Raw genomic sequence first — 23707 nt, forward strand, 5'->3', positions numbered from 1 at the left:
ATATATATATGAGAAGGTGTTGATTTAATGAGTGGAGGGGAAGGGGGTCCTGTGATTGTGGGAGAGGAGAAACAAAACGCAGAAACACTGCTGGATGGGGAAAGGGGATTATCCACTGGTTTGTTTTTTTCCTTACTTCAAGCAGCAAGTGGAGCCTTAATAACTGCACTGCTACATCTGGCCACAGGATAAACACACCAAGGACTAAAAAAGCAATACTTCACACACACCCCTATTTCCTTCCCCAGCACTGGGAGGTGTGCTCACAACTGGGGAAACTGAGGCAGGGGCAGCCCCAGCGCCCACCTTTGTGGGGGGCTCTTCCTGGTGGCCGGTCCGGCTTGGGTGCGAGTGGGCCCGGGTTGACGGCACGGCATGGCACGGCACAGTATGGCACGGCACGGCACAGTATGGCACGGCACGGCATGGCACAGCACGGGGCGGTCCCGCAGCCGCACTACAACTCCCGAAATACCCCGCACCACGCGTCACTCGGCAGCGCCGTGCTGAGCCGAGCCGAGCCGAGCCGGGACGGGACGGGACGGGACGGGACGGGACGGGACGGGCTGCGCTCTGCACCGCCGCCATGGAGGTGAGGCTGCTGCCGGGGCCGCACTGTGCTGAGCTGTGCCATACTACACCGTGCTATGCCGTGCTATGCCGTGCTACGCCGTGCTATGCCGTGCTATGCCGTGCTATGCCGTGCTATGCCGTGCTACGCCGTGCCATGCCGTGCTATGCCGTGCTATGCCGTGCTATGCCGTGCTATGCCGTGCCGTGCCGTGCCGTGCCACCCCTCGCCGCGTCCGCACTCCCGCAGCTCTCCGCTCCCCCCCTCCGCCCAGCTCTGTCCGCCCACCCTGTCGGGCGATGCAGCGCATCCCTTCCCTCGGGGCTGGACGCGTGCCGGACCCCTCAACACGGCCGCATCCCGCTCCTTCCCGACCTCCCCAACCCCTTTCCACGCTCATCTCCTCCCGATCATTTCTCCCTGCAGCGCTGCACGTCTTCCCGCAAGGCTTTGCCCCGCTTCCCCTTTCAGCCCCGTGCTTTGTGTTTATGACTACGACAAGGTTGCAAAACCCGCTCGCCCCAAACTCGTCGTCCCCACCCCGTGCCCACGCAGCGCTCACAGCAGAAACTCACAGCCGGGGCTGCCATCGCTGCATGGGTGTGCCATCACCCTGTGCTCAGATGTTGTGTTTGTGGCTGCCGGCCCGAGGAGCATCCTATCAGCCCCATAAACACACTTGGGTACTCAGTGATACAGAGCAGCAGCTCGCAGGCAGCAGCGTGGAGACCTTCTGCACGTCGCTTCTGTTCCTGTGCCCCCAAAGTAGCATTGCCTCCTCTCTGCCCAGCCTGGTAGTTGAGGTGTGCAAAGTAGAAGTAGTTTCATTTGACGGCTAATTATCATAAATCTGTTGCCAAAGGAAGCTTAAAAGCATAAGGCAATTACATGTCCTAATGTGCTTTGGTAATGAGTGGACGGAGTGTGTAATTAGAGCCTGGCTGCAGCACGGGTGCCTCTGCTTATGGGATGGGATTCCTGGCCAAAGCTGGTCCCAAAACGTGACCGCGGATGGGCCAGGTTGGGGCTGAGCAGAGGGGGACAGCTGGGGATGGTTGGGGACATCTTGGGTGCTTTGAGCTCCTGCATGGAGGAGGAAAACCTGGAGTGTGTGGCTGTGGCGAAGAAAGAAGAACTGGCAGCGGTGACCTCAGCTCTGGAGGTGGTTTCATTAGGGAAGAGCCGTGGGCTAGAGGCTCCTTCTCCTATTTCAGCGTGATAAAGCTCTCTGGATCCTCTGCTCCACTGCGAAATGGCCCCAAATGGGATTTAGTCACAGGTTAAAAGCAAACCCTGCAGGGATGTTCTGAGCTGGAGGTGCTGACATGGGGTGGCTGTGATACCCCTTTCCAACCATCCCCAGAACACAGACCCCCACCACAGGGTGCAGAGGCTGCAGATGTGGGGCGGTGCTCGTGGAAGGGAACAGGTCATTTCCATTTGGACAGAGAACATCTGGCATCTGTGGGTGCACCTTGAGCAGCCTGCCAAGGCAAGGCAAGGCAAGGCAAGGCAAGAGAAGCCCGTGGGAGGCAGAGGAGCACAGTGGGATCCCAGGTGCTGCTGTTACGCCAGTTTTGCTGCAGGCTCCCAGCAGCTGGTGTCATCAACTCTCACCTCTGGAGTCCTGGCTGTGCATGCAGGGCGGTGGGACATGGCTGGGTGTCTGAGACAGGAGTAGGTCAGGGCTTCCCTTAGCAGCATTGCATGCCAAGCCTGCATTGCATGCCTGTGATTTGCAGCTGCAGTTCCCCTTCCTGTTTTGGGAACTGGACAGAACTTGTAGCATTTGGCCAAACCCGAAGTGATTGCCAGCACAGTGGGATTTCCTACTGATGTCACCCAGCCACGTGGGACGGCTGTCACACTGCTCCCTGGGAGCTCTGCCAGCATGGCTTTGCCTTCAAATGCACAGGAGGGGATGGTCCTGAATGCTTTCTTGTCTCCTTTGCAGATGACCTTCTTCTTCTCAGATAGGCTGGTGCTGCTCTTTGACTTCTGGAGCGTGCACAGCCCCACAGGTAAGCTGTGCCCCCAAATGAACAAACCCCTCCATCCCTGCAGATAGGGAGCATTTCCATTCTCCCTGCTGAAAACGATTTGCTCAGCTGAGTGCAAGCTGTTCTTTTTTGGGAAAAGAGCACTGCTGCTGGTGACGTTGGGGTTATCTTTCTGCAGGGCTGGTGCTGTCTGTGCTGGTGATCCTGCTGCTCTCTGTGCTGTATGAAGTGGTGAAGATGGGCAAAGCCAGAGTGCTGCAGCGGGCACTGCTGGCCGTGCCCCCCAGCCTCAGCCAGGACACGCTGCTGGGCCCCAATGAGGGGGATGGTGGTGGTGGGGACAGTGAGGACAGCTGTGTCCAGGAGCATGAGGCCGTGCAGGGCAGGTATGGGGCTGGGGGTGGTGGGAGGGCGGGGAGATGGGAGTGGAAAGAAGGACCACCTTCACCCTCTCTGTGATCCCTTCCCCATTCATTCAGAGCCAGGTTTGTGTTTGCCCCGCTATTGCAGCTGCAAAGCACTGCCCAAATCCTGATCACCCATGGTGGTGATACCTGTGCTGTTCCCGTGCTGATGGCCTCTCTTTCCCCATAGGTGGTTCCGGTACCATATGGGCCAGACCTTGCTCCATGTGGTTCAGGTGGTGGTGGGCTACACGCTGATGCTGGCCGTCATGTCCTACAATGCATGGATCTTCCTTGGGGTGGTTGCAGGCTCTGCCATCGGCTACTTTGTGGTGTACCCACTGCTCTGGGTGGGCAACGGGGCTGTCACCTCTCATCCCATCCAGTAGCACTGTCACTTCTGCTGGCTCTGTCCTTGTCCCTGTGCCGTGCAGGATGCAGAGCCCCAAGGATGCAGTGCTGGGATGAGCAGTGCTGGCAGGACGGGGCTGGCTCTGGGACTGTCCCCTGCTCTGCCACTGCTGCGGCCATCCTTGTGCTCTCAGGGAGCTTTATAGCTGTGGGATGGGGTTGATGGCTGCTGGGGGGCACTGGGATGCTCCAGGTGTGTGCTGGGCAGGACTCAGCCCTGCTCATGCCCCTCACTCTGTGCCTTGTGGGTGCAGGGTTCTGCCTCGTGCACCTCTTTTTTAGCACTTTAGGGTTAGAGTCAGGGGGTGCTGCTGCTGGGATGCCCATGGCAATGAAACCATCGCATCACTCAGCTCTTGGCTGCTGCGTGCTGCAGAGCAAAGGGAGCCCCGGCTCGCAGCAAGGTTTAGGAGTAAGGATGCTCTCCTCTGGTTTTAAATAAAGCTTTTTTTCTCTTTTATTAATTATTATAAGCATATATATATTTTAAAACATTTGTATAACATTCTTAATAAAATATCTTGGAAGAGACAGGTCTGAAGTTCCCAAAGCAAGGCACTTCGGGGGGGCCTCCCCCAGTGGTTTGGGCTGGGCACCCCCTGCAGCAGCAGAAACAGCGGCACCAAACCTACAGCGGGGTCGAGGTGAGCTGTGGAGGGGCTGTAGGTGTGCACACACATGTACATGCAGACACCTCAGCCCCAACCATCTCTCCAGTGCTTTTAGTGCATCCCTACCCAGAGCCCTGTGTCGGACCCTCAGACCTATGCTGAAGCCCCAGGGCTGTGCCCCATCACTGCTGGTGTGATGGCAGGGGGTGCTGCCAGCAAGGTGGGGTGCACCCCTCAGGACCAAACGCCACGCAGTGCTGTGCACCCCAACCCTCATGGATATGTTTTCCACCTTCTCTCAACGGTTGCAGAGGATGCCCAGGAGCACCCCATGGCTGTGAGCATGGGGATGGCAATGGGAGCATCCTGCAGCCCCAGGTGGGTAAAGCATCTCTCCAGTAGAAAAGAAGGAAATAAGGCAGAAGAAGGACAGAGCAGAGTGCAGCGGGTGCCCTGTGCCAATCCAGGGTACCCCCAGCCTCACCTAGCAGGACCACGCGGGGCTCCTCCCAGTTAGGTGTTCCCCATCCCCTCCCTGGTCCCAGTCCCCATCCCCGGTGTTACCAGGGCCAGTCTGCAGCAGGAATGGGGCTAGAACTCAGTCTGCATCCCCTCAATGCTTTCCGTCGTGCCCGCAAGCTCTGGGGGGCTGCATGCCACTGGGAGGGCCACCTCCTCACCCGTCTCCTTGTCACTGCGCTGGCAGGTGGTCCCAGCAGGCGGCAGTGGGACCTCGGCTCTGGGTGCAGGGGATGCTGGTGTGGCACGATGCACCTCATCTCCTGGTGGGATTTCAGCTCTGGGTGCAGGTGATGCTGGCACACCATGGTGCACCTTATCGCTGGGTGGGACATCAGCTCTGGGTGCAGGCGATGCAGATGTGGCACGAGGCACCTTATCTCCAGATGGGATCTCAGCTCCAGAAGTGACCTCAGCTCCAGATACAGGTGATGCAGGCGCAGCACGGTGCAGCCCATCCTGTGACAGGACCTCAGCTCCAGTTGTGGGTGATGCAGGCATGGCATGCTGCACCTCATCCCTTGCTGTGCTCTCAGCTTCAGGTGCAGGTGGTGCTGCTGGAGCACGGCGCACCCCATCCTCTGACGAGACCTTGGCTCCAGATGTGGGTGCTGCCGGTGCCGCACGCCGCACTCCATTCCCATCACCGGCCGGACCCTTCGTGGGGACATCACCTGGTGCAGCCCCCTCTGCCACCACCACCTCCTTGGTGGCACCGCTGTCCTGCGTGCTGTGGGTACCGTTCGTCAGCCGCTCCTCTGTGAGCACCTCAATGCTCTCCTTGGCCAGCGCCTCCCGGATCTCCACCACCCCATCCGGGGATCTCGGTGGCACCCTGGGCTCTGGCGGCTCCGGCGAGCTGGGGGACATCAGCATCTCGGCACCCATCTCATAGGGCAGGGCCCCCTCGTCGTCCTGGATCACCGACACCACCTGCTTGGCCCTGCGGCGCTTGTCAGCAGCCGGCTCAGCCTCAGGCTGCCCGCCGTGCTCCTCGCCCCAGTCGATGGGGGTGCCCTCGCCCAGCAGGTGCAGGTTGGGATCGCTGTTGTGCATCACCATGCTGTCACGGTACAGGTTGTGCTTCCGCTGCACGGCTGCCTCCTTCACGGCTGGTGGCACCGAGAGAGATATCAGATAGGGTGGCACCGGCACCCTGCACCCTGGATGGGGCCACCCTTCCTCATATAGCACCCTGCACAGGGTCATCCATGAACCTCAGCTCCTTGCATGGGGTCACTCCTTCCTTCTACAAGCCCCAGCATTCTGTGGATCTTCCTTCTATGGATCCCAGCACCCAGTTGGACCCCCTAGATGCTTCCCATGCTGCTAAGCCCTTGCATACATGAGGGGCCTCCCCATCCAGCACCCTCCCAGGCAGCTGGAGATCCCAGAGCCCCCTACCTTGCATGATGTCCTTCATCACAGACTGCAGCACGACCTCCTCATATGTGTTCTCCACCAGGATGAAGCTGGCAAAGTCCTCGAAGATGAGCTCCTGGAACTTGGCTAGCTCCTGCCAGAGGGGAGGGATCAGGGTGGGATGCAGGAGCTCCCCATCCCCAGGGATGCTGAACCTCCACAGAGAGGCCTTCCCATGAGCTTACCCCCTTGCAGGTGGGTGCCAGCTTCTTCAGCAGGAAGGGGATGGTGATCTGCAGCAGGGCCTCCCTGAAGAACTTCTTCCGCACCGTGCTGCTGTCGTAATCATATTTCTGTGGGGCAGGTGAGAGTGGCCATGGGTCAGCGCCCATGAGGGCTGCATGGTGGCACAGGCACAGCCCATACATTTGGGTTCCCAATCCATTTGCATGGGGCTGAATGGGTTCCCTTGTCCCTCGCATCCTCGGTAACCACTTTCTGCAGAAGGGTTTGGGCCACTCCGAACCCCGAGTGGCTTTCCTGTGGACCCATGCGTGCCTTCAATGGGTCTGGGTCCTCCACCTCCTCCCTCACTCACTTGCCCCAGATCTCAGCAAGAGACATGAAAGTCTCAAAAAGCAAGAAGCACTTGCCAAAAAACTTTTGGCATACGCTATGAGGGTCCTTGCTGTCCTCCTCACAGGGCATAGGAGCAGCCCCAGCCCTTACCTTGAGCACCCTCTCGAGGATGCGCTGGATGGACTTGCAGAGCTCATCCTTGCCCTGAAGCTTCCCCAGCTCCTGGTGGAGCAGCGTCTCAAAGGTGTACAAGGCATCATCCATTTGCTGTGACAAGAGCCAAGAGGTCAGTGGCAGTGGGGGACCAAAGGGGCTGGGCTGGATCTGTCCCCACACTCCAGCAGCTCTGCCTTGGGCAGATACGGGGATGAAGGCAGGGAATGGTTATCCTACCTGTCGCATGTGGATCTGGGCCCTCTGCTTGAAGACAGACGTGCTGGAGACGTCGAAGCGCTGCTGGAGGCCCTCCAGCTTCAGCTGCTCCATCTTCTCGTAGCACGACTGCATCTTCACCGGGTGAAAGGCCAGGTGGGACAGCTTCTCCATGTACTGGGGACAGAGCTGAGCTCAGCAGGGCTGGGACGTGCCACCCCACAGCCCACACCTCTACAAGGGCTCCGTCCCCAGGTGTCTTCCCAGCTTGTGGTTCCCCAGTTCTGTCCCTTCTGGGTATGGCAATGGGATTGGCCACGTCACCTCCAGCCTCCACCCTGCCCGGCTCAGAGCTCACCTCCACCAGCTTCTCCAGGCCGCCCTCATTGACGATGTTCATGTTCATGTCCGTCACCTCCTTGAAGAAGACCTCCCGCACCTCGGCGAAGCCCTGGCTCGTCGGGGTCATCAAGGCCTCCAGGATGGAGGAGATGTAGGGCTGGACGTGGTTACGGACACAGATCTCCGCTTTGGGGAGGACGAAGGCTGGGCGGAGAGCAGCGGGGAGCATGGCAAGGCTGCTCTGCCCTTCCAGCTCCTCCTAACCCCAGCCTGGGAGAGAGGATGCTTCTTTCCACAAATCCCTCCAGAAATCTCTCAGACCCATGGGGCAACAGAAGGGGTTCTTGAAGGTGGCCCTCAGCCTGCATTGAACCCATTCCTGTCCCACTGCCTTGCTTTGGGCTCAATGCCCAACTTGTCCCCCATCTGTGCCCTCTCCCCACGGGGCTCTACCTCGGATCTTGCTGGCCAGGTGCTCCTTGGAGGTGATGATTTGGTCCATGTCAGTCCGGATGCTGCTCTCCATCTGGGGCCGCTCCAGCTCACACTTGGCCACCAGGGCATCATACTGTGCCTTAGTTTGCTCGTAGACCATCCTATAGACGGCATCCGAGATCTGGGAAGGGAGAAGAGGGTGACAGGAGGCCCCTGATGGTCACAAGCCTGTAGGATGTCCACAAACTTAGGAAATGGGCGAGACCCATGAGCTCCATTGGACTGCTGGAGCCCACAGTGCAGCCTGATGCTGTGATTTTGGGACCAGCAGGCGGCAGAGCAGTTCCTCCCCTCCCTCCCTCCTCCCAGTTTTGCAGCACTAACTCTGGGCTGTGCCGTAGAGACCGCAGCCACTGGAAAAAAAAAAAAAAGCAAGATTTGAGCATTTTTAGGCTGCACATTATGAGCTTGGTGGCAACTATGAAGGCTGCAACAGGCAGTTCTGAAGAGTGCTCTGTTTTCTGGCAAGGGCTGGGGCTGGATTTAGCCTCCGCTACCCTAAAAATGGCTCACTAAATATAGCTGGATGGGCTGTGCTCGTGGGCTGGGCTTCCTCCACTTGGCTTCCCCCATTCTCAGAAGCAAAGCGCTGGGCAGGGCTGGCTGCAGCAGGGACAACAAGGTCCTGGGCAGAGTGACACCAATAGGAAGCCATGAGGCAACCCAGCCTGTGAGATGGGACATGCCCCAAAGTGGGAGCGGCCCAAGCAGGGGGATCAGCACTGATGTCCCCACTTCCACCACCCCGCACCTGGATCCAGGTCCGCTGGCGCTCCTGCGTTTTGCCCTTCAGCCGCGGGCCGATGGCGTTCCGCAGCTCCGGCAGCAGCTCCTCCATCACCAGGTTGCTCAGGATCTGCAAAAGGAGGCGATGGGGGTCCTTGCCCAACCCTACCCCGGCCCCACACAGCCCCTGGGCCAGCCCTCACCTGGGTCTGGTTGCCGCACAGCATGTCCCAGGTGCCGTACTGCTCCTTGGACTGGCGGTACATGCGGACGGCGTCAGTGAAGGCTGGGGCCTCTACTTTGGAGTCCTCCGAGATCCCTGATGGGGAGGGGATGAGTGAGCATTAGGATTGGGAGGTGGGTAATGGCACAACCCCAGCCTGCATGTCACAGGGGCTCCCCGTGTCTGCAGGGCCATTGCACAGTGCCTGGGGATAGGGGGGACCCTGTCCCTAATGCTGTCCCATGCACAGGAGGGGTTGGGGAGCTCCCATAGGCAGACCCCCCTGAACGGGACACAGGGCGGGAGAGCATCCAGGAGGAAAAGGGGAGGGCAGGAGAGCAGTCAAGAGAAAACAGCTCGGTAGACCCAGGGCCTCAGTGAGCACTGAATGGTGCATGGTGAGCCCAGCAGTTTGGTGAGCTTCAGTGGCACGGGAGGACTGGGGTCTCAGTGTGCCCCAATGCTGCACGGGAACCTGTGTGTGTTCAGCAAGCCCTGAAGCACAGCAGGAGCAGGGCACAGCAAGACGGGGGGCTCAGGATGCCCCAGTGATGAATGGGGAACCGCTGACTCAGCAATCCCAGATGCCACAGTCAGAAGAGTCATTGGTGTGCCCCAATAGTCCATGAGGACTCAGCAAGTCCCAGTGGAGCACAATGGTCCTGCAAAGCCCCAGTGGCACAGCTGGAGCAGGGGCTGAGCAGGACTGGGAGAGCTCTGCAAGCCCCACTGGTGCATGGAGTCAGTCTTAAAGACTCTGCAAGCTCCCACGGTGCAGGGGGCTCTGGGCTGCCTGGGAGGGGCTGGAGGAAGGGGTCCCTGAGACACAGCACATCCTAGGAGGAAGAGGAAAGTGGGGATGAGTCACGAGGAGGCACAGCGTGCTCCAGCTGGTTCTGCTACCCCTGGGATGTCAGCACTGTGATTCACCACAGCACGGGGCTACGGCTGTGGCTAAGGGGCCATGGATGTCACCCTCAGTCCCTCCTCAGGGGTCTGGCTGCTGCTCCCCAGCTCTCTTGGCAATGTTCCCCTGGTGACAGTGCCACATAGTGAGGTGTCAGGCACCAGGGAATGATGCTGCGCCCAATGCAGCATGGGCAGAGGTCCCATAGGTGCATAGGGCAGGGGGTGACCCAGCTGGATACGCTGTGTGAGGAGTCCCATAGCTCATCCCCAGTCCTTAGGGAACAGCTGGTGTTTCAAAACCAGGGACTTGTAAAAGGAGGTGAAAATTCCCACACTATTTACAGCTGGAGGCAGACACAGGGCCTCTAATTTGGAAAAAAAAAAAAAAAAAAGTTGCTCAACAGCAACAAAAGATCTTTCATTGGATTTGAAACAGTATCTGAAACAGCAAGAACAGCAGCGGGCAGAAATCTGGAGCTGGGAAGGGAAAGAACGTCTCACAAAGAAAAACAGCCTGCACAAATGGAGAAATCCACCCGAGCAGATCTGTTCCTGGGGCTGTGCCCATCTCTGCGCCACTGCAGAGGAGGAGGAGAGGACCCAGCGCACAGCACAGATTATTGCCCAACTCCATTGCTCTGCCCCCTAAAAATGGGGCTGCGGGCAGCACCCAGGAGGGAAAGGCACACAGCAGAGCAGGCAGCATTGCTCTTTGCTTTGCAGTATGCTGCAGGGCCAGCACCTCCTCCCTAGGATGCTGTCTCACCCCAGGAGTGCCTGGGTATGCTTAGCAGGAAAATCATGTTCTCCTGACACAGTATCGGGGCCGTGGGAGGCTGGTCCTGTCCGCACACAGCCCAAGCCCCAAAGAGGGTGGGAGGAAGAGGGAGAGAGAGCAGGATGGTGGCTGCCTGCAGTTTGAATGACTTTAATTACTGAATATTTTCTGCCTTGGGGTGGTAAATAGTCATTAGGGCTCCCCACGCCGGCGTCCAGCTGGCTGCAGGCAGGCACTGCCATCACGCTGCTCAGGGGCATAGGATGGAGACCCTTGTGCCCACCTTCACTGCTGGCCTATTCCCACCTCTTCATCCCCATATCTTCCCCTGTAGGTCAACAAAGAGCTCCGTGGGGCTCCCAGAACTCCACAATGCTCTCCCCACCGAGGTGCCCCCCGCTCACCGTTGTTGCAGTGCCGCACGCAGTCCTGGAACACCGCTCCCCACTTCTCCTGCTCCTTACCAGTCATCAGGCAGAAATAATAGTGCCGGGCGTAGGGGTGCCAGAGGATGAGGGGGAAATCCGTGGGGCACTTCAGGATGGGGGTGTTCCCCGATTTGGGGGTGATGCCTGCGGGGGGAAGGATGCGCTGAAGGGCAGAGGAATAGGGACAAGGGATGCTGCGCAGGTGGGGGGCGTCTGCTGGTCCCCATCTGCATCCCAGGGGCTTATGAGGAGCAGAGCATCCCAGTGGAGGCTCTACCTGGGGTTGTAACCACACACCACAAAACCACCCCTTCCCATCTATCCCCACGGGATGCTGGGCAGCATGGGGATCAGGGGGGATCCCCAGAATCCCCTCCCCCACTCACCAGGCAGGCTGGTGTTCACCAGTTCCAGGTACTGCTCCACTGAGGTGAGCACCTTGTAGCCAGCACTGTTGATCAGCACACGGGGCGGCAGCTCTCTCTCATAAGCCTGAGCAGAAAGAGGTGGTCAGGACAGGGTGGTGATGTGGGGCATAGGTATGGCATGGGAAGAGTCCAAGGGAGATGGGTGAAAGGGTCTTTTCCTCCTCCAACAGGATGGATGGGAAAGGAAAGCTCAAAGGGCAGCTTGGAAAACACCAAGGGCCACCAGGAAACATCAGCGATGGTCACAGGGTGTCCATCCTTGCAGGGAAGTCAGCCCCAAGGAGGTTGGGGGGCGGAGGGAGGACAGGGGCAGGATCTCCCACAGGTGACAGCCCCATGCAAGGAGCCATCCTCACCAGTTTGTTCTCATACAGCACCAGCCCATAGTTGTGTGGGACCACGCAGAAGCGGTTCCTCCACTTCTTGTTCTCTTCGATGTACTGGAAGAGGTTGCCCGAGTAGATGACGTGGTCCTCCAGAGGGACCTGCAGGGAGGAGGTGTGCTGTGACATGGGAAGGGGCAATGGGGAGCACCCACCCACTGTCCTTCAAAGGCAGGTGCCTAAATAGTGCCTCTGGGTGATGTTCTGCGGGGGTCCCACCTGCACAGCCCTAACAGAGCTCCGGGGGATGCTCACACAGCCCTCACCACAGAGGTGGCCATCCTCTGTAGCCCAACTCCGGATGGTGCTGGAATGCCCCAGGCTGCCTGGATGGAGTAGGATGAGGCCATCCCACATCTCGGGGCTGAGCAGCCTCTGCAGCCCCCACATGCTGCGCTGACACCAGCCACAGGCCAGCCAAGAATGTGACCCAGGAATTTTTATGACCCCAGGAATATAAACAAGAGCTGAGAGCACTCCTGACAGTGGGAGCAGCCGGCGACTGGCTCTCCATACTCCGCCCTCCGTGGTGGCCATTGCAGGCATCGCACTGTGCACCCAGGATGACTCTCATGATGGACATTTCTCCCCTCGTTTCCTCCCCCAAACACTGAACTCCTTCACCAAGCAGCACCTGCTTTGCTTTTGAGGAGGACCGGGAGCATGCTGGCTCAGCAAGCAGACCGACAGCCCTGCAGCACAGCCCCACTGCCCATCCAAAGCATTTCCCATTTCCCAAAGGAATAAAGAGACACCTAGATGGGGAGAAGCAGCTGGGTACTGAGCTGGGGGTGACTGCCCTAAGAGAGAGAGATGGGGACAGCAAAAGTCCAGCAGAGCCAAGGTGAGACCAATTCCCATCAGCATCGCTCAGGGGCAGCCCAAACAACAGGGCTCAGCCCATTGCAAGGACCTGACTTGCACCCCAGAGCCCTGAGCCTGACTCACCCAGCAAACATCTGGGACATGCAGGAATGTGACAAATTGCAAGGAGGGGCAGGGAGGCGGCTGGAAAGCGTGGAGGAGGATGCTCGGGGATGGACTCCTGGGGTGGATGAGAGCTTTGCAGCAGCCCTGCTCTGCCCCAGGGGCTGTCCCTGCATTGCTCCCACATGCAGGTGTGCCTGCACCAGGTGCTGTTCCCATAGCTTGTCACCAAACCAGATGCCGACATGCACGCCTCTCTGCAGAGGCAGAGGGGACTTCTTGCAGGAAGAACATCCTACCTGGTCCTGCTTGGTCCTATTTGGTCCTGTTTGGTCTTATTTGGTCCTTCTTGGTCCTATTTGGTCCTACTTTGTGGCCCAGTGCTGCACCGTGCCCCTGACCTCATACTGTTGCCACTTCTCAGACATTCCTGGGCTTGCTTCAGGAGGCACCACCCGGTGAAGGCATCAGCCAAACAATGATGACCCGATTATTTCCTCCCTGCGGACACTGGGCTCCCTGTTCCTGCTCAGGAACTCGTCCCTCCACACCTTTATTTTGCTTGACACACCCGGGCAGGCAGGGACATAGCAAGACAGGACGCACCAGGAGTGTCACTGCTCCAGTCCTCATGTAAGCTGTCCCTCTGCCATTGAATTGGACCCAGTGATCCCTGTGAGTCCCTTCCTCCTGCTCGAGGTATTCTGCGGTTCTGTGACTTTGCAAACACCCATGGCTGTGTGCCCATCCTGCACACCCTGCCCTCCTGTGCCCAGTGCTCCACCCCAAAGGCTGTAATGATGCCAGCTTCCTAAGAGGGGCTTTGGGAATGTTTTCTGGTTACTTTATGTCACTTAAAGTAGGGTGATGGAAGCATTTCAGGCTGAGTTGCTCAGGAACGATTTCATCCCCTTCCTAGTGCTAGAGCATGGCTTGTACCTAGCAGCAGAGCAAAGGCAGTCCAGAACAACCCAGCCATGGCCTACAGCTGCAGCCTCACCCAGGGATTTATAGGGCATGAGCAGTTCCCAGGAGCTCCATATCAGGAAGGAGTGCCTGCAGCCAAACCCACGTCCAACCGAGCTGCTGGGTGTGCTCATTGCACTGAGCAGAGCAGAAAGCCTTCAGGGGACCCCCATGGGCTACAGACCCCCTCCATCACCTTCTCCTCGGGACTCCTCTCCCAGCCCCGTAGTGCCTCCATTCCTATGGGGCAGCCCAGCGTAGAGGGAGGAAGGTGAATCTGAGCTCTTACCTTGCGGTGCAGCAGCTGTGCCTGCGGCCCCCCATTGCCTTCAATCTCATAGCGGACGCTGTTGAAGAGTGCTACCCCATACTGTTCCCTGTAGCAGCGGGAGAACTCCCCCAATACCTTCCCAGTCTTCTCTGTAAAGGGAGAGCAGAGTTAGGATGCACCCCACGCTCCCTGCAGTCCCAACCAACAGCACTGGGTGCATCCTGGGGACGTCTCCCCAGTGCCATGTCGCTGCAGGGCCTCCAGCACCTCTGTGCCCCACGGGGAGCAGCCCCACAGGCTGAGATCTGTCATCCCACAGCACAGATTTGGCCACATTTGCATTTTCACACCCGGCCAACACCTCCATGCTGCCCTCGTGCCCAGAGGAGCAGGGTTCAGCATGGGACCATCTCCGAGCCCGCTGCCCTCTGCCCTCCCCACCCAGCCCAGGCTTAGCAAAGTCTTATTATTATTATTATATTTTTTTTGGCTTTTCACGTTAGTGCCGTGGATTCCTCTCCCAGGCAGGAAATTCCTGACATTAAGGCCATTCCGGCACCACGGCGCTTCCTGTGCATTGTGCAGCCCTGCACCCATCCCACTGCAGCCCCGCAGGAAGGGCTGCGCCTTCACCGCCGCTCCAAGAGGCTGCAGATGGGGCAGCCCCCCAGCCCCATGCTCAGGACCCGCAAAGCCCCATAAGGAATGTCACAGGAGACGACGCTCAGGGCCAAGCGCGCAGCAAAGGGAAGGACAACCCAAACGGTGCCTCCCACCCCACAAAGTGTAGACACACACCGTGGTGCTTAGAAAGCTCCTGCACCCCCTGAAGCCTGCCTGCCATCACACCCCCCGTCCTGCCTGACTTCAGCACGATGGAATCTGGAGGTTCGGAGGGACTCCCACGGCCTGAGTCACCAGGTGCTGGCACAGCACCCAAAAGCCACCCTTGTGCCACCCGCGCCGCTTGGCACCAGCACCCTGCACCACGTGCGCCCCATGGGTGCCCGGCCCCACGCAGCACCCTGCACCCTGCCAGACCCCATCCGAGCCTCCTCCTCAACAGAGCCCGTTGCAAAGCATCAAGCATTTTGGGGAGAGATTGCCAGCAAAAGGATGGCTTTCTCAGAGTTCCCTTGAGCGCACAGGGCCTCCAGTTTGAATTCTGCTCAACTTTGCCCTGGATGTGTCACGGGGGAAGAGCTGAGGCTGCCAGCAACGAGCTGCTCCGTCTCCCCGGCGCTATGGAAGGATGCACCAAGGATGCACCGTGCACCACCTCTGACAGCAAGCAGCCAGTTTGGGCAAGGAGAGAAATTCCTCACCCAACTTTTGACCTTTTCTCCTGGCACCAACCCGGTGCGCAGCCACGCTGTGCCCATGTTCATGAGGCGGTTCTGCAGTGCATGGCTGCAGAACGGCATTATTTTGGCTGCAGCTCCGGGCGGCGACGTTGACAGCTGAGATTTAGAGGGACGTTTTGAGGTTTCATTTCCTTTCAGTTCATGGGAAAAAAAGCGTCCCTGCTCCCCCGGCTGTCCAGACGGCTTAGTCACTCATTCTTCTCTGATTAACAGCGGGGCCAATTAAGCGGTCTTAAGCAAATGGAAAAGCAAAAGTCAATTACTTGCAGATAGTGAAACAAAAGGCTCTCAGTGAAGCCGCCAACAGCGCTGCATCATCCCCAGATGGGGTGCACTGGTGGGGCCCAGAGGGTGCTGGAGTCTATGGCACGCAGTCCCTGCCCCAAGCGGGGTCCTCCGGGCCTTCAGCAGAGGATCCAGCACTGCTTTGCCCCTGGGTCACCTCCTAAGGGCTGAGCTCAAGGGGATCCATCGGCAGGCGTGAAAGCACTCAGCGATGCACAGCTGTGAGACAGAAGGTGCCACGAGGCCAGGCACGATGCTGGGTGCCCCATGGCAGCACATGCATGGAGCTCAGTTCTGCCCTTCCTGCATTCTGCCAGGGCTCATCTCGGTGAAACCAGCCTTGCTTGGACCGGTCACGATGGGACAGGTGCCAGCCTGGGGCAGGGGCACAATGCATGGGGCAGCCCCACAACGCTGGCACTCCCAGGGGTGTGCGCAGCTCCTGCCTCGCTCACAGGGGGGGGGTCACAGTTTGGCCACAGTGTAATGTGCACAGCATCCCAGAGCTCAACGCATGGACCGACCCCAAGAGAGCTGCCTGCTGCCATCACCAGCACAACTCCACCATACCCTCCCTTCCAGCACTTCACATTTGCCCTTTGAGTTTCGTTTCTTTCCGTGCAGCAACACCTGCAGCACGCAGCGCCCTGTGCAGCACTGTAGGCACTTTCCTTCCTCACCCCAAGCAAAAGGGATGGAAGGGGAAGGGCTGAGCGCTGTGCCAGCCCCATGCACGAGGCACCAGTGCGTGGCCAGAGCCCGTGTGCCTCATTCCCTTGGAAATCATGTGAAAATGAGAGTGACACCATAAATAGCCGTGGCTGCAGAGTCAGCGGGGCCGGCAGTGGGGAGGTCAGATCTGACTGCAGCAACAGCAGGACGGCAGCAGGGACGGGGTGAGGACAGGGTGACCAGGCAGGTCCTTGGGCGCAGCCAGTGTTCCCTCTACCAGGAGTGGGGCATGCAATGGGGTTGCTCCAGGTTTACTCAGCTCCCAACTCTGGGAGCAATGGGGAGGGAGCAGTGCGCTGTGCCTGAGCCCCAAAGATTTGTAGGGTCCCCCAGCAGTCCCAAATGGACGCAGCCATTGCCCCCACACATACGGGCTGACACATCCGAGCAGGAACGCTGCCCCAACCTCTCCCTCAGCCCACATCCCGTTTCGTAAGCCCATAGCCCTGCACCCCATGCCAGATGCATCCTATCCTCCAAGAATCACGTCCTCCCCCACTCCAGTCCCACTACTGAACCACATCGGGGGCTGCCCTGGAAATCCCAATCCCTCCCGCTCCCCCACCCCCCGGCTTTGCTTTGCACAAGGAAGAAAGCGGAGCAGGGGGCACCCAAGCAAAGCCTCATTGAAGGGCAGGAATTTTCCTCCCGGCACAGGGTAAAAAAAGAAATAATAATTAAAAAATAAAGGATAAAAAGGCTCATTGAGTCAGCCCTGGGCTGGCGGAGCCCGCAGTGCCTGAGTCAGCAGCAGGCTGAGGAAAGCCCCAGCACTGTGCCACCGCCTGCGTGTCCCTGCACTGTCCCCACGGTGGTCAATGACCAGCAAACGGGGAGGGGGATGCATCCCCACCCATCCAGTGTGCTCCTCTGGGAGGAGAAAAATGGGTGGCAGCTGCTTTCCTCCTGATAAAGTCAACCCAACAGCAGGGCTCCCTTGTTGGGCATCTGTTCCCTGGCAGCCCCCACTGTGTCCCCACTGCAACTCCACGGTGCCCTGTCTGCATGTCACTGCTCTGAGCCCTCCAAGGGACAGCAGGCCCTCCTGCCCATGTCCCCTGTCCCCGTGCCAGCAGTCCTCCATCACTGCCTGGTCCAAGCCCACCTGACATGCGTGCATGCCCCAAATCCCAGTGCTACGTGGGCATCCTTAAGGGTGCACAGCGCGATAGGGATGGGGGGCACGACCAGAGATGGGGTGCCCAGCACAGCACAGATGGGGTGCACGGTGTGTTGGATCTTAACCCAGCAGCACTCTGTGAGCCCTGAGCAACTGCTGCTGCTGCTGAGCTTGGGGGTGGGCTGAGGACAGCCTGTGGACATTGAGCCCCACTGCCATGTCACTGCACTGCTCTGATGGAGCTGGGCATGGGGCAGCATGGGCTGGTGGCTAAAATGAGTTCTGAAGAGAATGGGCCAGGTGTGCCAGCAGCAGCACAAGGGCACCTCACTGCCCTGCTGCAATAATCCAGCACTGGGATTCAGGCTAATCCCCAGCCTGCAGATCAGAGCTTTGGGAATTCCAAGCTCAATCTCCATCCAGAAAACACAAACTAATGCTCATAAGCCTGACACAGCCCCAGCCCAGCACCCCCTGCCCAGCTCCATCCCTGTGCCCACATCCCTGGGGCACCCAGCCAACCTGAACTCTCCCCCTCCCCAGTCGCCCCTCTCTGCCCCACAGCATTATCAGGATTTAGATTAAGTTTATCTGGAGCTGCTGGGGAACAAACAGAGGGCGGAGGCAGCTGGCAGGACCTGCCCCAGCTTTTTGTTCGCTCTATCAATGGGCTGCACCCAGCAGCACTAGTCTGATAACCCTGGGAGGATGGCATCACCGGCCCTCAAACCATCCAGGGAGCTTGGGGTTAAATCATATCTTCAAGGAAGGAAAAAAAAAAAAAAAAAAAAAGAAGAAGAAGAAAAAAAAAAGAAGAAAGAGAGGACAAAAATGAAAGAGACTAATCAGCCCAGGTGGTGGAAGTGGGACAGCAGTGCTATTGTGTCCCCAGCAGTGACCTCAGCCCCATGACCTCAGCCTGGGCTCACTGCTCTGAAGAGCGAGAGGGACGGGGCAGGGAAACCAGGCAGAAACCCGCAGGGCTCAGCAGGGAGCTGGTTTGGGCTCTGCCAACGGATGAGAGTCAGCGGTCACCCAACAGCCACCCCAACGGGTTACAGCGCATGGGGACACGGGCTTGCATCCCTTCAGCCCTCTGTCCCCACGGCGGTGTCCCCATGGGGCTGTGCCCCCTCCCAGTGCCGCTCCCAGCCGGTGGTTTCCCAGCAGTGCTCTCAGCCCAAAGCAAATAAACCTGTGCGTTGCAGAGCGGGAGGAGCTCACGAAATCCACGGGGGAGAGAGCAAAACAGCAAGCAAAGCACGGCCCTGTGGCCTGGGAACTGCTGGGGTGGGTGGCTGCCTGCCTCCTGCTGCTGCACCAGGGACTGCGTGCTGGAGCTGCATGGAAGGAATGTGCATCTGAATATCAAACAGCATTCGGGGCCTCTGCGGGGCTGGGGAAGCATCACTGAGTCCAACCCCAGCTCTGCACAGCACAGCCAAACCCCAACCCTACAGCTGAGAGCGATTGTGCCACTGCTCCCTGAGCTCCAGCAGCTCCAGGCTGTGCCCACTGCCCTCGGCTGAGTCACAGCTGTGCCACCCTGCGGTCACCCACGCTGTGTCTGGTGGCACTTGGGAGCCATGTGTCAGCTCCGTGGGGCCAAGTGGCTCCTGGGGTCTGCAGGGCTCCTTTGCCTCTCGCGCAGACAGCAGGAAGAGGATGGTTCCAGGGGTTACACGAGCAGGTGGCCCCTCTTGCCCACCCACCCTCCCTCCCAGCCCCAAGGAGAAGAGCTAGAGCTGGCAGGCTCCCAGTGCCAGCGGGAAACCCAATCCAGCACCGGGGGAGGAGACCAAACAAAGACTTTTATGTACGTCAAAGGAAAAGGGAAAAAAAAAGAGGTATTTGAACAAAACAGTCCTGAGCTTGTTCCCGGCTCTGCCCCTGCTGCTGGAGGGTTTCCTGTTCCCTGATGGGGATACCCCACGCTGGGGCTGGAGCACCCACATAGCAGAGCACCCATGGGAGATCCCAGCTCCGGGGCACAGGGATGGGCACCAGTTCTGCCACCGTGCACTGAGTGCTGCTGCCCTTTCCCTTTACAAAGGGGGAAAAGGTGGAGCTTTGCTCCTTCCTCCTGCTCCGTCCTTGAGCAGCTCTGCAGGAAATATGCTCGCTGTTAGCAGCCGTGCTCCGGCCTTTCCTCCTGTTGGCTTTTCCCATGGGACAGCACGGGGACATTCAGGTGTGGGGCGAGCTGGGCAGATGCGAGGCAGTGAGGTTCCCCCACGCTGGGATCCTACAGCTGGGGACCAGCCAGGTCCTGGGATGCTGTAGGGAATGGGAGGGGGTTCCTTTTGTAGAGCCATGGCTGGGACCTCTGCAGCCACGTGGGGACAGAAGGAAGGCAGAGGCTTGGGAAGAGCCAGCCCTTGGCTGTGCCTTCTCTTGCTTGGGCAATGCAACAGGAGCCAGGGGTGGCTGACTGCAGTGCTCAGGGGCTGATCTGAACACCCAAGGGGAGCTCTCAGCTGTGATCCAGGCTCAGCTCCTCCTGTTCTGGGGCAGCACGGCACCCATCAGCTGCCTGCACAGGAGGGGACCCACTGGGCTCCCCTGTGCCCTGACACGTTGGCTCCAAGCACATCCCATGCTCCAACACGATGGCTGCAGGTAAGCCCCAGCGTGCCAGAACTAGCCGATCCCCCTGGTGCACAGCCCTGGCATGCCAAGGGAGTTATTTATTGAGTGATGAAAGGAGACACACACTTTGGGATGAGAAACCTCCCGACTGCCCTGGATCTACAGGGAGCTCAGCACCCAACCTGCAGAGCTGATGCATCCTGGGGCTGTGATTGCTGCTGGCTGCTCAGCCCCAGCAGTCTGGCATAGTGCTGATTGGAGATGTTCCTTAGCCATTGCAAAGGACCAAGTGTCATGCTCAAGCAAGCCAAGGCCGGGGCACCCAGCTGCTCCCTGCCAGCCCACAGAGCTGCTGAGGCACCAAGGTCCTCTTGCAGAAGCCCATCAGATCTCTGTGCTGGGGACACGGAACCCTGTGGTCACCCTGTGACATCCCTTCCTGCTGGCATGCTGCTCCCTCCACCCTCGTGTACCCTGTGCCACAGAGCCCGTGCTGGGCACACTGGAACAAAGAGAGTGGATTGACGCCTGCTCCAGCCCATGAGCAGGGTGGTCCCCACCCACAGAGTGGAGGAAGAGGAGGAGGAAAGCAGCCAGAGGATGCTGACAAACAAGTGTGGTGACTCAGGCTGGGATGATGGGTTGCAGTAGGAAGTCATTCCCATCACCACAGCCCCCCATCGTTGTGGTCCCAGAGAGGAAGACTGGAGCTGCCAAAAACTCATCCCACTGTAACCACAGCCCTGCTGCCACCGCTGCTCCCTGCCCAGCTGCACCCTAAGCACAAGGACCCCCAGAGCCCCTCCGTGCTCCCAGCAGCAGGGATGGATCTACTCCCAGCTCTCACAACCCTCCCCACCGCTTGCTGCACGCCTACCCTGCACCATCCCCAGCGCAACAGGGCTGCAGGAGCACAGCAAAGCAGTGGGGTTCCCAGAGCCTCCGTTCCTGCAGCAGGGCTCACACCCCACTGCCCCCTCCCAGCTCTGGGTGCCGGTGCAGCAAGCAGCAAACAAGCCGTGCCAGCAGGAAAGCCCTGCGTTTCCCCCGCCAATTGCTTTGCATGCCTGACAGCAAGTCGTGCCTTGCCTGCCTGCCTGCCTGCCTGCCTGCCTGCCCGCCGCCCCTCCCAGCCCGCAGCCCTTCCACCCAGCGCCCAGCCCAGCCCAAAGGTGCACGGAGCAGACGGCAGGCAGGCTCCAGCCCTCCTAGGGGGGTCTCAGTGCAGGTATCTGCCCACCCCCAAACCTCAGTGCACAGACCCACAGCAAATCACCCGCAGCCCCCAGACCTCCAAGCACGGGCTGAATCCCACAGTGCAACACCCCAGTGCTGCTACTTGTCTTGCAGACACCCCATGCGCAGCCCTGCAGAGAGGTTCCCAGTGGGATCCCTTGGCTGTGCTCTTCGGGATTGAGAGAGGGACACGGTTTGGTGCCATGGGACGTGCTTTGGGGGTACGGCGCACTGGGAAGCCCCAAGTCCACAATCCCAAAGCCGTGCAATGCGCACACAGCTCACTGCAGGCTCAGCTTCAAAGCTCGCAAACCTGCTGGCGTCCTGCTGCTCCAGATACCACGTAAGCATTCCTGCGAGCCAGCCGCAGGGCCTGGCAGGCGGGGTGGGCTCTGCTCCCCACTTCGGGGCCATCACGCAGTGAAATGTAGGGACAGAAAGGGAGAGCCACGTCCCTGCTGCTGCCTGGCACTGCATGGGGGGACCCTGCAGTCACACTGCTGCGTGGGGTGCAGCACGTGGGGTGCTCTGTGGGGGGAGAGGTTTGGGAGCAAAGGGGTCGGAGGTTGAGCCGTGGTGATGGAAGTGAGCCCTTGCTGGATTATGGCGAGGGCAGTGCTGGGGGATGGGAGGGTGACCCTGTTTTGGGGGGTCACACACAGCCCTGCAGGCAGCCCCACACAAAACCACGCTTGTCGGGGCTCCGGCATCGTCCATCAGCCACTGCACAGCTGTAGGGTCTCTCAATGACCCCATTGTCACCCTCCTGATCCCGGCCGCCCCAAAGCCCCTGAGAAACCCCCTGACCACAACAGGGAGCAGAAAGTTCCTCTGGAGGCCTCCCCACAGCGCCAATAGGAAGCAGAAAGTTTCTTTCGGGATCCCAACCATCGGCAAAACCCCTTTTACAACCGCGCTGCCAGCATCTCGTCCTCCCCACCGAGCGGGGCCAACACAAACACCGCGTACAACTGCGCCTTTCAGCCGGGAGGAGGGAGAGCCCCCAACCCGCACACCCACCCCAAAGGGCCGGGGAGGGGCAGAACGCAGGGGTAGCTCGGATGCGGGGCGGGGGGGGGTGGAGGGAGGCAGGGAAAAATAGCAGATAAATAAATCAGAGGAAGAATAAACGATACAGAAATGAGCAGAAGCGAAAAGTTTAAAAGTCGGAGAAAAGTTTTGGGGAGGGGGTGAGGAGGGCTGGGGGCGGCAACACGCGGGGTCCCCCCCCTCCCTTACCCTCCTTCCCTCCCCTCCTCGAGTTTCGGGCTCTCACCTGCGATGTGCTGCCGGCGGCTCTCGTCCAGGTGAGAGGAGAGCACATCGCCCATGGCGCCGGGCCGGGGGGTGGGGTGGGGTGGGGTGGGGGGGTTCAGTGGGGAAAAGCGCGGTGTTCAGGAGGAGCGCAGCCCCATGGTGAGGTCCCGCTTCCGACGGCGCTGCGGAGCCGCCCCCGAACACTCCCTCTGCTCTGCTCTGCGCCGCTCCGCGCCCGGCCGCGCCCGCTGCCCCCAACATCCCCCCCCCCCAGCACTCCGCCTTCGTCTGCGGTGGGGATGGGATGGGCTGGGCTGGAGGAGGGTTAAGGAAGGTTGAGAAGGGAGGATCGGGGAGGGAGAAGGGGGGCACCACTTCGGTTTTAATCCCCAAAGAGCACCTCTGTGCCCCCGCTCCTCCCCCCGCCCGCTCTTCTCTCCCCTCCCCAGCGCTGCCGGCTCTATGCCAGCTCCTGCGGCTCCTGGCGCCAAGCAAACCAGCTCTGTTGGCAGCGGTCTCCGCTCTGACATTGCTTCAGAGGGCGATTGCAACACGCGCTCTACCTGCGCGCCCACACCCAGCTCGGCGTGGAAGTGCTCTCGGTGCAAAGTGTGCGTGTGCGGGGGGGTGCAGAGCTTGGAGAGAGCCTCCATACCTCCGTGCAGAGCACGCATGGCTCCAAAACGCTTTGCAGCCGCGGGTGCGCGACCAGAAAGGTGCCAGCAGCGCCCAGACCCGAGGAAACATCAAACTGGGGCATCTGGGATGGGTTACGCTCCACCAGCCAAGCAAAACGCCACCGCACACCTCAGCGGAGCTGAGCACCGCTGCGCCCCAGGCCCAGGCTGCTGTACACCGCAATGGGAAGCAAGCAGTCGGAGGAAGCGGTGCGGAGCTCCTCCTTCCAACGCCGCTGCGTTGCCGCTCGTTCCCGGAGCAGGAGGCGGAAGCAGCAGTGCGGGATCCCCGCTGCTGGACGCGCGGTGCAGCCGTGGGAAGGAGTGCGTGGACCCCACGGCTCTGGGTGCAGCCAGCGGGCAGCTGTGCCGTGGGGAGGAAGAGGAGGAAGCCAAGGCGTAGCGCTCCGGCTGTTCCCTGCCTGTTTAACCACGAGGAGCGGGAGGAGAGGAGGTGGCTGTGCACCATGTATCCTGTTTACCCGGCCCGAAATAGCAGCTCTGGGCCGACCACGGGCTGTGCAGGACGGGAGGATGCTCACGGCCGTGCCACCAGCATAGTCCTAAATGGCACCCGCTGCTTGCGTTGGCAGCCGGGGGAACAGAGCCTTGCCTCTTTCCCTTTGAAACGCCCCATAAGGGCGCTTTACCCTCACCAGTGTCCTTGCTTTCAGCTGATTTCATTGGCCGTAATGTTGAAATCTCATGGGAAATGCAGCGCGCAATCCATGTAACTGCAGCA

General features: G+C 59.6%; 2 protein-coding genes across 3 annotated transcripts; one reads left to right on the top strand and one right to left on the bottom strand.

Moving 5' to 3' along the window:
• Positions 1 to 473: 473 nt before the first annotated feature.
• On the top strand, positions 474 to 3846 carry SLC31A2 (solute carrier family 31 member 2). The gene is made up of 4 exons (XM_010720798.4): positions 474 to 592; positions 2526 to 2592; positions 2750 to 2957; positions 3166 to 3846. The coding sequence occupies exons 1-4, from the start codon at positions 587 to 589 to the stop codon at positions 3362 to 3364; spliced, it is 480 nt and encodes a 159-aa protein (XP_010719100.1). The 5' UTR covers positions 474 to 586; the 3' UTR covers positions 3365 to 3846.
• On the bottom strand, positions 3819 to 22977 carry NIBAN2 (niban apoptosis regulator 2). Of its 2 annotated transcripts, none has more exons than XM_031556161.2 (14): positions 22944 to 22977; positions 13724 to 13854; positions 11515 to 11643; positions 11117 to 11222; positions 10707 to 10874; positions 8596 to 8711; positions 8418 to 8522; positions 7625 to 7787; positions 7188 to 7375; positions 6851 to 7006; positions 6608 to 6724; positions 6124 to 6231; positions 5921 to 6032; positions 3819 to 5628 (listed from the first exon to the last, which is right to left on the bottom strand). In XM_031556161.2, exons 1-14 carry the CDS (start codon positions 22960 to 22962, stop codon positions 4589 to 4591), a joined length of 2658 nt encoding a protein of 885 aa, XP_031412021.1. In that variant the 5' UTR covers positions 22963 to 22977; the 3' UTR covers positions 3819 to 4588. The 2 variants fall into 2 exon arrangements, with proteins under 2 accessions (XP_031412021.1, XP_085095317.1); XM_085239191.1 differs by lacking the exon at positions 22944 to 22977 and adding an exon at positions 22308 to 22508.
• Between the last annotated feature and the right edge of the window lie 730 nt (positions 22978 to 23707).

The sequence above is a fragment of the Meleagris gallopavo genome, chromosome 19 (genome assembly GCF_905368555.1).
Source record: "Meleagris gallopavo chromosome 19, MGAL_WU_HG_1.1, whole genome shotgun sequence".
Classification (NCBI taxonomy): Eukaryota; Metazoa; Chordata; class Aves; order Galliformes; family Phasianidae; genus Meleagris; species Meleagris gallopavo.

Coding starts and splice junctions, on each gene's coding strand:
- SLC31A2 (XM_010720798.4), top strand. Junction 2,593..2,749: donor GAGCGTGCACAGCCCCACAG/GTAAGCTGTGCC, acceptor ATCTTTCTGCAG/GGCTGGTGCTGTCTGTGCTG. Junction 2,958..3,165: donor CATGAGGCCGTGCAGGGCAG/GTATGGGGCTGG, acceptor CTTTCCCCATAG/GTGGTTCCGGTACCATATGG.
- NIBAN2 (XM_085239191.1), bottom strand. CDS start 22,362: ATGGGCGATGTGCTCTCCTCTCACCTGGACGAGAGCCGCCGGCAGCAC. Junction 7,788..8,417: donor GCCAGCGGACCTGGATCCAG/GTGCGGGGTGGT, acceptor CTCCCTTCCCAG/ATCTCGGATGCCGTCTATAG. Junction 7,007..7,187: donor GCCTGGAGAAGCTGGTGGAG/GTGAGCTCTGAG, acceptor CTCTGTCCCCAG/TACATGGAGAAGCTGTCCCA.